Source organism: Budorcas taxicolor, chromosome 21 (genome assembly GCF_023091745.1).
Source record: "Budorcas taxicolor isolate Tak-1 chromosome 21, Takin1.1, whole genome shotgun sequence".
Taxonomy (NCBI): domain Eukaryota; kingdom Metazoa; phylum Chordata; class Mammalia; order Artiodactyla; family Bovidae; genus Budorcas; species Budorcas taxicolor.
In genome coordinates this window covers 62,988,898-63,000,861 of record NC_068930.1, presented here as the reverse complement: position 1 = coordinate 63,000,861, position 11,964 = coordinate 62,988,898, and the positions used below count along the sequence as shown (strand labels likewise).

General features: G+C 48.7%; 1 protein-coding gene across 1 annotated transcript; it reads left to right on the top strand.

Moving 5' to 3' along the window:
• Nucleotides 1–1,728: 1,728 nt before the first annotated feature.
• Nucleotides 1,729–11,136, top strand: SERPINA12 (serpin family A member 12). Its single transcript, XM_052660151.1, has 4 exons — nt 1,729–2,362; nt 4,039–4,309; nt 8,272–8,419; nt 10,945–11,136. The coding sequence occupies exons 1-4, from the start codon at nt 1,729–1,731 to the stop codon at nt 11,134–11,136; spliced, it is 1,245 nt and encodes a 414-aa protein (XP_052516111.1).
• Nucleotides 11,137–11,964: the final 828 nt, after the last annotated feature.

Below are 11,964 nucleotides of genomic sequence, written 5' to 3'. Positions count from 1 at the left end.
AGCGCTTCTTCAGTGTCACACATCGAGACTCTTGTCTGCCCGGTAGTCCCAACATTTGAAATAAAACAAAACTTGGCATTTGTTAGGATGCTTTTGCCTTGAAGTAACTGACCACATATCTCACACTGGCATCACAGAAAGTCTTAGGGTACAGCAGGCTCCAGGTGAGCTTACTCTGGGACCCCAGCCTCAGTTTCTCAGCAAAGCCCTTGTGGGCACCGTCTTTGTGTTCTGGGTTTGCCCTGGAATCGTATGGGACTAAGGGCTATGGGAGCCTCTGGGTCTACATCTCCCTGGTCAGGGCATCCAGAGGAAGAGAGAGGACCGCAGCACCCCAACACTGCAGCAAAGAGTCCTGAAATGCCCCCTCACTGATCACGTAAGTCCTCTGTCCCTCTCTGAAAACTAACAAAAGACTCTGTGCGCTGACTGGATTAGGCCTGGCTCAGGCCCCAGTCAGCAGTAGAAGAGTGGAGGTTACCCTGCCCCATTCAGGGCTATCCTTAGAGCTGGGGTTGGGGCCCTGCTCCTGAGGAACATGAGCTGCCCGAGGGAAGGGTAGATGCCTGGAAAAAAAAGTTTCCTTAGGAAGACAGAAAGGGATCATGGCAAGCAAAGGCAGTATCTAATAGAATTTTCAGACGCAGGGTCCCAAGCTTCCTGAAGACTCATGTCTGCTGTGAAGATGGCTGTATCCACAGGACCTGGGCATAGAGGGTTCGGGGGCATGAAAAAAGTGAGGATTTGGGGCTCTCTTAGGTGCAGGCCTCATGCTGCTGCTGCTGCTAAGTCGCTCCAGTCGTGTCCGACTCTGTGCGACCCCATGAACTGCAGCCTACCAGTCTCCTCTGTCCATGGGTTGCTCTTCATTTATTCTCTCTTTCAGTCAATTGAAAGGAGCCTAACTGTAGCACGTCCCTGGGGCTGGTGATGCTGTGAGAGTTGGCTGCTACCAGCTCACAGCTCCCCTCTCCTCTCTAGAAAACTTTAGCTCTGGTTGTAAGGAAAAATAAACCAACTCAAGCCAGCCAGCTCTAAAAGGGATATTTATTGACTCTTATAACTTGGAAAAATGGAAGTGGGTGGGCTTCAGGTAAAGTTCAATCCAGGAACTTCAAAGATGTCACCAAATACATATTCTCCTTTCTGTCCTTCCATCTGTCTTTCCACCTCTCTCTCACCTTTCCTTCTATATGTGGATGTCATGTTCACATTCAGGTCCCAGGCTTTAATATTAAGCCAGTTACCCCAGAGTTAGAATGGACTTTGCATTCTCAAAGAATGACACTGATTGATCCGATTTTTGTCCCCTTCTCATTCCTTAAGTACTCGGTGGCAGGGGGATGGAGTACTATGATGACTTAGCTTGGGTCAGATGCCCACACCATGGATTATTCTTACTGTGATCCAGTGTGGAGAAGGAAGCAATTCCTTAAAGGAACTGAGATCCTGTTACTATAAGAGAGGGGAAGGGGTAAGCAAGAGCTATCCCCTACACTCAGAGTTCTCATTCATGTCATCGTTTCTAGTCTCCGAGGTGATTGCAAAGGCTAGACGCTGTAATGAATGTCAAAGCATTTATGAACTGCTGTGCCCAGCACACGCTGGTCACAGTATCACTTCTTTCATTGGTCTTCCTTGTGGATAAGACAGGGGTAATGGAGTTCTTTTTTTCTCTATTCTTCTAACCTCAGTTCTACTACTCAACAGGACAAGTTCCAAGAAAAAATGAACCCCTTGCTGGGCCTGGGCCTGCTTCTGGCTGGCCTCCTCACTGTGGAAGGTCTTCTGAAGCCCAACTTCTCTCCAGAGAAGCATGAAGCTGTGAGTCAGGGCCAAGTAGGGAAGGGAAAGGGGACAGCTCAGGAGCTTGCAAAGCGAAACACAGACTTTGGACTCAAGCTGTTTAAGAAACTGTCCTTCAGCAGCCCTGACAATAACATCCTCTTCTCCCCCTGGAGCATCTCCATGGCCTTCTCCATGCTGTCTCTGGGTGCCCAGGACTCCACCCTGGCTGAGATCAAGGAGGGCTTCAACTTCAGGAACATCCCTGAGAAAGACCTCCATGAAGGCTTCCATTACCTCATCCACAGGCTGAATCAGAGGAACCAGGACCAAAGGCTGGGACTCGGGAATGCCTTGTTTATTGACCAGAAGGTAAAGCCCCAGCAGAAGTTTCTGACAGAAGTCAAGAACATGTACAAGGCAGACACCATCCCCACCAACTTCCAGAACTCAGAAAATGCTCAGAAGCAGATCAATAACTATGTCCGTCAGAAAACCCAGGGGAAAATCAACAACCTAGTCAAGAACATAGACCCTGGCACTGTGATGCTTCTTATCAACTATATTTTCTTTCGAGGTAAGGCTTAGGGTTCGTTGGCATGTCGACTTGAGTCAAATTCAATGGTTGTGCGCTTACTTGCTCTGTGACCCTGAATTCACATGTAATTGTAAATTGCTTTCTTTGAATCCTACTTCTCCTGTCTGAAAAAGGAGTACCTTGATACATAGCTCATAAGATGATTATTGGGATTCAAAGTGAAAATTAATGATAAATGAATGTTTTGAAGTCTATTCCCCATACGTGCATTTTTATGATTACTGATTATCCTAACACAACGTTGGGTGTAGAGGTTGAAGTGGCATCCTTTCCCCCATTTCTTAGTTCAGGAAAGTGAAATTCAGAGAGAGATTAATTAATGTACTCAAAGTTACAAAGCCAGCTAATGAAAGTCAGGAGTAGAATCCACTTCTCTTGACCTGATGGCTATGCTTTCCATCACTCCAAGTAGAGGCCCAGGATGGTGACCGTGCTGATGATCACATTGGGACCAGGATCACATTGGTAGTTGCCTTGGTCTTCTCACCACATGTTATAGACTCCCCAAGTCTGAGGGTGAGGTATTGAAAAAGGAGATGAAAGTATATTCCCTAATTCACGCTGCATGCACCACATGATACACACCCAGTCACACCACACACACACAAATGTTGGTCAACATAGGTGAGAATGAGAAACCAACATCCCTCGGACCAGGCAAGGCTGCGGGGCTGTCAACAACATGATCCTAAATATGGAAGTTCAGCTCTCCCAAAATCCACAGGGAGATTGATGGTTATAGGGTAAAACAGGAATGATAATGGTAGACTGTCCAAAGCAGGGAAGAAAGGAAAATTAGGAATTTCCCAAAGTCCCTACATCCTCTATATGACAGCAAGAACCATAGCAACAGTGAGGTGATGACGCCTAGCATCCGCTCAACACTTAGCTACACACAGTCACTGAGCTGAGTTGCCTTTCCCCACCAAGTCTCACAGCAGCCCTGAGATTCCCATCAATATTCCCAGCTGGCACATAAGGACAATGAGACCCAGGGAGGTTGGGACACTTGACCAAGGTTTTCCTTCTAGAGCAATAAAGCCAGACATTTGAGCTTGGGGAGTTGGACCTAAGGGCCTTATACTGGGGGCGCTGAGGATAGCAAGTGAAAAGACCCAGGTCTGAGTCTATGCCATTAGAGAGGTCTCAGGGTCAAACACAGAGAATCAAAAGGCCCAGTTTTAAGAGTTCACTGCTCTTCAGCATGCTCCCAAGGGCAGCCTGTTAGTTTAGTCTTCTTAGCCCTATGTGAGAGTGGCTTCCCCAGGGCTGACTTGGAATAGATGTGAGAATTTCCACTCAGACCCAAATAGCCCCCACTAAGTGTGATCCAGGGACTGCTTCTGTAAGAGAATCCACAGGCTTTCTCAGCCTCAGGAGCCTTGAGGTTTGGGGCAGCCTGAAGTTCCTCTCTTAGTCAGCAGCCCTGGTCTTGGCTTTACTGGGAGAACTGATAACTGGGACCAAGCTCACATCCCCTGAGGTGTTCAGGGCATGGTGTGAGGCCAAGGATTCCTGTGCACCTGCTCTGATACACCAGAGCAACCAAACTCCTTCTTTAAGTCCGTGGGGACAGAGACCCCATGGTTAACTGGATCCAATAGCTCCTTCTCCCTCAGGACACCTGTGTCACTGTGTTATGCTTCAATCTTAAGCCAGGTGGCAACATGAGTTTGACCCAAAGGAAACGAAAGAGGAAGATTTCATTCTGGACAAAAACAAGAGCATGAAGGTGCCCATGATGTTCCACGTGGGCATGTATAACGTGGGGCGTGATGACCAGCTTTCCTGCACTGTCCTGGAAATGCCTTACCAGAGCAACTTCACGGCCATCTTTGTTCTTCCTGATGAGGGCAGAATGAAGCAAGTGGAGGAAGCCCTGGGGCTGGAGACTTTTGCCAGATGGAAGAAGTTACTCGTACGAAGGTAAAGAGGGTGCCTGACATACGCAGCATCTTCCATCTTCCTCCCTCTCCTCCCTCTGTCTTTGCCTCTCCTTTCTCAGATTCATTGAGCTCTTACCCCATGGATAAGCCCATTCTGGGCTCCATGATGAATTTATATTTTGGTAGGAAGCATGCTAGAAAATGAGTCATAGACATGTAAATGCTTAAACATTGTAAAAGTGCAGAAGATGAAGCAAACTTGGTGGTCAGTGGTGGTCAGGGAGGGCTTCATGGAGTAGGCGGCATTGGTGCCACATCTTCAAGGCTGAATAGCAATACATATGGAAGGATGAGGAGTGACAGAATCCTAGGCAGAGGGAGGAGAAATCCTAGGTGAGGTGTCCTAGGTGAGAACAAACCCAAGTGGGGTGTCAAAGGGAGCTGTGAGTTGTACATTGTACATAGGATGTTTTCAACTGTGGTGTCATAATGAAACCAGTGAAGGGTGAGCCTAGTAAGTTGTATTAATAATAGCTGAGGGACTCAAGTCACTAAATACTTTTCTTTTCAAACTTAAAATTAGAACAGATTTAAGGTAAGCCTCCAGAATCTCACCCAGGCACGTGCCTACTGACAGCTTTTCTTGGGAAGGATGAGGGCTAGAATTAAGAACTGAGGAGCTGACATCAGTGTAGACCTGCAAGGTGCCTTGAAAGCTCCTGGGCTAGGACAGAGTCTGTGGCATCCAGGAGACATGGCGATACTACCAAGAGTGGAGGTCTTGCTGCTCACTCCTCAAAAGCCAATAAAGAGGCAGAGTGATGGAAAGGAAAATTCACTTTACTTTGGATGCCAGCAGCGGGGCAGGGAATGGGAGGAAGGGCAGACCGCTGTCTAAAGGCCGATTGACAAGCAGCGACCAAGAGCTTTTATAGAAGGAGGGAGTGGGCTCCAGGCAGAAACCTCTGGCAGGCATGTTGAAATCGGTCATCAGTGGTGTGATCATCATCTTGATTGTTTAAGTCTTTAGATCCAGGGTTGGTATGTTCCCTTGCGTTTGAGGCCAGTTCTCAGAACTGTGACAACTTCTGTCCTGGCCATCGTCCGATCATCATGTAACTAACTGCTTCTACCTGGTAGCATTGTCAGTGTCTACAAGGCAGCTCGAAGGATATGGTTCAGAAGATTATCCGAACCCTTGCTAAGCTAAGCTAAGTCACTTCCGTCGTGTCCGACTCTGTGCGACCCCATAGACAGCAGCCCACCAGGCTTCCCCCGTCCCTGGGATTCTCCAGGCAAGAACACTGGAGTGGGTTGCCATTTCCTTCTCCAATGCATGAAAGCGAAAAGTGAAAGTGAAGTCGCTCAGTCGTATCCTACTCTCAGCGACCCCACGGACTGCAGCCCACCAGGCTCCTCCGTCCATGGGATTTTCCAGGCTGGAGTGGGGTGTCATTGCCTTCTCCTCCGAACCCTTGAGGAGGAACTAAAAGTCCTTGACCTTGCTTGATGATTAAACTATTATTATTTGGTCTCATTTGACTGCCTTCCTTTGTTTCTGCCTTTTCCTCACTTCTCTGATTAAACTTATTCTTTGGCTAAAGTTTTCCCACAGACAGAAAGCAGGTGGAGGATGTGCAGGGAAGAGACTACAGGGTCCTGCTCCATTTCAGGGGGTCTATGAGATGGAAAGGGAAGCTTCCACTTCAGTAGAAACAATGTCAGGATATCCTTCACCTCGGTCCTTTTGTTCTCTCTCCCACCTTGACTCCACCATGATTCTCCATCCAAAAGGCCTTTACTGAGAACCTCTGCCACGCCCAGCATGCTGTCAGGAGAGGTGGAGGGTTCTAAGCGAAGCAGAGACGATGCTAGGACTGAGCTGGGCTGTCCATGAGTGAAAAGGGAACCAACAGTTTCCTTCACATGGGAACAAATCTTTGGAGATATTGAAGAATGCATCTTAGATATCCAGATTTAGCTGCAAGCTCATGGGAGAGAAATTCTATTTCTGAACAATAAAGTCTAACTACTATGACTTCCCATTTCATTCAGAAAAAAATAATAATAATAACCACAAAAAAATAACTTGCCGGACTCCTCTGTCCCCTTGAAAGCTTGCTCAGACTTCCCCTTTACTCCAGCATTCCTGATCCCCAAGTCAATCGTATATTTTTCCCCATGGTACTTACTAAGACTACCAGCCCATGGATCTACCCTTTTGTCTCCCTTTTGTTGTGACGGTTTTATTGTCCTTCTCCCCTAATAGAGCACAAGTTCAAGAGCATGGATTTTTGCCTGTTCTAGATGCATCTAAGCATGCAGAACAGAGCCTGGTATACAGTAGGCACTAAATAAGCTTGTGTCAAATGAGCAGATAAGTGGAAAGGTAAGTCTGAGAGCCATTGGGCCTATCGTGGGTGTTAACATCCAAGGCACAGAATGATATCCCCCAAGAGGGAAAAAAGATAGAAAAGACAATGGGGAAAAAAAAAAAAGAAGGGAGGACCCGGTGGGCAGGAGGGAGGCTGGGAGCACTTCAATGGTGAGCAATGGGTGAGGAGGTGGAGCCTGCAAAGGATGAGAGAAGGAGCACCCAGGGATGGAGGGAAGGGCAGAGGGCATGGATCTGGGTGGGAAAGCTTCAAAATGGATCGACTTTCTGGTGCCACTTCCTGATTTTTGGCCGCTGGTTCTAACAAGCCAAGGTCAGTGGCTGCTCTGGAAAATGGTTTGAGCCAATAATGGAAGTGGGCTCCCTAGTGGCTCAGTGGTAAAGAATCTGCCTGCCAGCACAGGAGCCGTGGGTTCAATCCCTGGGTCCAGACAATCCCCTAGCGAAGGAAATGGCAACCCACTCCAGTATTCCTGCCTGGGAAATCCCATGGATGGAGGAACCATGGGGTCACCAAAGAGTCGGTGCTACTTAGCAACTGAGCAACAACAGCAACAAATAACAGGAGGACAAGTTTTGTTTTGTTTTCTCTCTCTGTTCTGAAAGAAAGACGTGGGCTGGAAGCTGGAGATGTGACTAGAGGCCAGGGGAACTGATTTTGCTTTTGAACTGAGGACGAGGGTTGTTAGAGCCTGCAGTCTGCCCCCGAGGGCAGTCCAGTAGAAGCCATTTATGGACTGTACAGGAGGAAGAGGAAACATAGGCAGGAATGAGGTCCTTGGAGAGGCAGAGAGAAACGGCGTCCATGACCCCATGGACAGGAACCCAGGTTCCACAGGTGCCTCAGCACGGCTGACCCCAGGGCAGGGACGCCGACCCAGGTCCCGACCACAGAGGATCTGAAGCGGCTCATTCAAGGCTGAGAGGATGAGCACTTGCTCACTGACTGCTGAGCCTCCGATGCACGATGCGCGCACTTTAGCCCCTTCTGGTCTGTGGTTGCTATGGTCACCATCCTCATTGTCATACAAATGGCTTAAAGAGGTGAGGTCATCTGATCCCAACCACAGAGCTCCTGGAAGGCAGAGTAGATCTGAACCCAGTTCTGCCAGCTTCCCATCTCAGGGCCTTGCTACCTCTAGCACCAGATTGCTGGGATCAGCTCAGCACATGGGTGTGGCTGAGGCTATAGTGGAGAGACCCTCCATGGCTGCCCTGAAGGGGTCCTGAGACAGGGGAGCTCAGGGACATTGCTGTGGATGAAGGCTCAGGTAGTTTGATAGAAAAATAAGAACACAAGTCAGAGAGCCTGGATGTTTTAACAACCCATCCCATGAGACTCCTTTGGTGGTTCTGTGGATAAGGCTGAGCTCCCAATGTAGAAGGCCCCAGTTCAATCCCTGGTCAGGGAAGTAGACCCCACCTGGCACAACTAATTTTTTTTTTTTCCTAAGTTCAGGCTTAAGGAGTCTCTCTTTATTCTGTGGATAGAGAGAAATTCTGAGACCTCAGGGGCTGGGAGGACAGGTGCCTCATCACCATCCTAAAGCCTGCCTGGAAAAACGGCAGGGCCCAGCTGTTCACCTTTGACACTTTCTCCTCCCTAGGGTTGCAGATGTGTTTGTGCCCAGGTTGACCATCACCAGTAACTACGACCTGAAGAAGACGCTTTCCCACCTGGGCATCAGCAAGATCTTTGAGGAACATGGTGATCTCACTAGGATCTCCTCTCATCGAAATCTGAAAGTGGGTGAGGTAAGCCTGCCTGGCCGGGATGCTACCCTCCTCCAGCTCAGGGAGCCTTCTTACCACCCCTGGCCAGACACACTATCACAGCAGCTGTACAAGCCAAGAGTGCCCCCACCAGTCAGGCCAAGCCTAACTGCCCCAAACTGCCTATGGTCCTGGGCAAATCACATACCCTTCCAAGCCTCATGTTTCTAGTCTTCAAAATCGGAACTGTCCATCTCCTATTCCTACCTTGGAAGTTGATTCAGTGCAACAGTGGATGGAGGCTTGGAGCAGTCGCCAGGCCTAGAAGTGACCCAGGCTTGTGACGAGTAAGTTGTGAACATTTTTCTGCATAATGTAGAGATAAGCAAGGTAAGGACCCCTCGGTCTCCAGCAAGGCTGAGCCCCTGCCTGCTTGTGACAGTCAGAAGGACCAGATGGCGGAGGTGCCCAGATGTAGCAGACAGACTGCCATACACCAGGGACTGCCCTGGTGGTCTGGTGGTTAAGACTTCGCCTTCCAATGCAGGAGGTTAGGGTTCAGTCCCTGGTAGGGGGATCTAAGATCCCTCATGCCTCATGACCCCAGAAACCAAAACATAGGACAGAAGCAATGTTGTAACAAATTCAGTAAAGACTTTAAAAATGGTCCAAGTTAAAAAAAAAACTTAAATTAATAAAACACAGGACATCAGCAAATTCAAATTTCATATAAGTGATGAATGAATGTTTTTTGTATAACCTAAATATTGCATGGGATATACTTATGCTGAAAATTTCATCATTTATCTGAAAATTCAAATGTATCTGTACTTTATCTGGCAATCATACTTTGAGATTCAAAGGGCACTAGATCGGGGAAGATTTCAGTAAGCAGAGACAGGTGGGAGGAAGATCTTTCAGGAGGAAAGCACCCCAGCTTGAGGCTGGGAGGTGAGAAGGCGTGGAGTCTAGGGGGTGAAGTTTACAGCTGTGATTCTATGTGTAGACGTCAACTATTGACTTGCCAGTAAAATAATTAGCATTCTGTAGAACAGAGTGAGATGACGCTAGTGGTAAAGAACCCACCTGCCAACGCAGGAGACGTAAGAGACTCAGGTTCTATTCCTGAGTTAGAAAGATCCCCTGGAGGAGGGCCTGGCAACCCACTCCAGCGTTCTTGCCCAGAGAATTCCATGGACAGAGGAGCATGGTGGGCTACAGTCTATGGGGTCGCAGAGTTGGACACGACTGAAGGGACTTAGCAGCAGCAGCAGAATGGAGTGAAATGTATCAATATTTAACAGAAGCCCATTAATTTTCCAGTGTCCATTACTTCCTCATGGATGCTGATGCCTTTGGGGTGGATCTGGGACCTGAGTCGTCTCTAACAGCTACCCTGGAATCAGACTCCCTCTTAACATTCCACCAGGAAGATGAAAGGAGTTCAGAGGGGCTGGCTGCTTTGGGCCAGGGGTGCCTTCACCTCCCTCCCATCCAGTTAAAGTTCAGCACAGCCTTTCTGCAATTATTACCATTGATGAATCCCTGCAAGTCTTGGGAAATATAGAAAATCCCACTCCATCTCCCCTCCCAGTAACTGATGCTCTCCTGCATCACTTTTTTTTCAAGCTGCGTCTGCTTGCTGAGTATCCTTAGCTGATGACAGCAGAACAGCCATGAGCCCTGGGGTCACTGGCACCAGTCAAGTTACTGGGTGACACAGGCAGAGGCCTCTTCTTCTCCTAGCCTTGTTGACTTAAAAAACAGTCACAGTCTCAAAGTTGAGAGTTATGTTTTATTCGATGGCAATTTTTAGGACTGCAAGCCTGTGAGACAGCATCTCAAGTAACCTTGAGAAAACTGTTCAGAGGAGGTAAGGGTGTGGGGGCTGAAGAAGCTAGGTTATATAGACGTTGGTGACAAGGGGCGGGTAGTCTGAACATCAAAAGATTATTGTTAATTAAGGAAAACCAGAGATTTCAAATTAAGGAATTTACTGTTTCTCTATGTCTGGGAAGATGCAAGAGCGTGGCTTCACTGAAATCATTCCTTTCATATGTATCTCAGCTATCTGGGGCCAGCATCCTGTGATTTGATTTTTCACATCCTTAGTTCCTTGACCATCGTTGGATCCTAGGCACTGTTCTTTCTGAATGCTCTCCAGGCTCAGAAAGTCCCATCTGGAGGGCCGGAATAGCTGATGGCTCTGACATCCTTGTTTAATGATGTGGCAGGAAATACTTCATTTCAAGGATTTCCCTGGTGGTGCTAGTGGTAAAGAGCCTGCCTGTCAAAGCAGAAGAAGTAAGAGAAGAGGATTTGATCCCTTGGTTGGGAAGATCCTCTGGAGGAGAGCATGGCAACCCGCTCCAGCACTCTTCCCTGGAGAATCTCACGGACAGGGGAGCCTGGCAGGCTGCTATCCGTAGGGTCACAAAGAGTCGGACATGACTGAAGCGACTTAGCACGCATGCATGCACTCTGTTTCACAGCCTCTTGTTGGCTTTTGCCCATCCAGGGCCTCCAAGTGGCTTCCCAAGCACTGACCCTACTCCCGTTTCCTGCAGGCGGTACACAAGGCTACCCTGAAGATGGACGAGAAAGGCACAGAGGGAGCCGCGGGCTCTGGAGTGCAGACGCTGCCCATGGAGACACCGATTCGGGTCAAGATAAACCACCGCTTCCTGCTGATGATCTGGGAGACTAAAATGAATAACCTGCTCTTCTTCGGAAAGATTGTTAATCCTTCTGGGAGATAAGGCGGAAACCCGACCTCCTGCAGACCCCAGCTATGTCCTGGGGTTGGATACTTATTGTCTCCTTGAGACCACAGGGACTTTCTCATCTCATCTCACATTATCCTGAGCTCTCCACACTACCATCCAAACAGGCAGCACCACTGGCTTCTGGGCACCATCCCCTCCCCGCCCCCCCCCCCCCCCCCCCCCGCCTTAGCCCCCTCACCGCCCATTCAGATTTCAGGATTAGATGCGCCATCCCTACCCAGTTGATAGTAACCTTCTCCCCTGCCCCTGGTAGGCAGAGGGATTTTGTGATTTAATAAACGACACTCCCAAGATCTGCTGACTGTTGGTGGATAACGTGGGGATGCTGTGAGCCAAGGAAAGTACCCGCCTGGGGTTGAGAGCGAAGGAGACCTGGGTTCAAATCTCAGAAACAGTCTTTGGGAAAGTCATACACTCTCCGCACTTTTGTTTCCCCATAGAACTAGACCAAGACTGAGGACAATGATACTTCTCCAGGGCTCCGAGGAAGCTACCACGCCACTTGAGTAAAGTTGGTTCCTCTTTGTGAGCCCTTGGCTTGGGGTGTCTGGCATGTGAGCTACACAGATATCCTCTGCACAGGGTCCACTTGGGAGCTTTGGGCTCAGCCAAGCATCCAGGCAGATGAAAAAACAGGAGTGGGGCTGGACCAGCATTAGGCGGATGAAACCCAGAGTAGCAGTAGCCAGGAGACCCAGAACAAGGTTTGTCTGACTCCAGAGCCTCTGTTTCAGGCACAGCGTGGAGAGCATGGGGTTTGAACCTGTCAGCAAGCTCAGCTGAAGTCATCGTTTCGGTGCA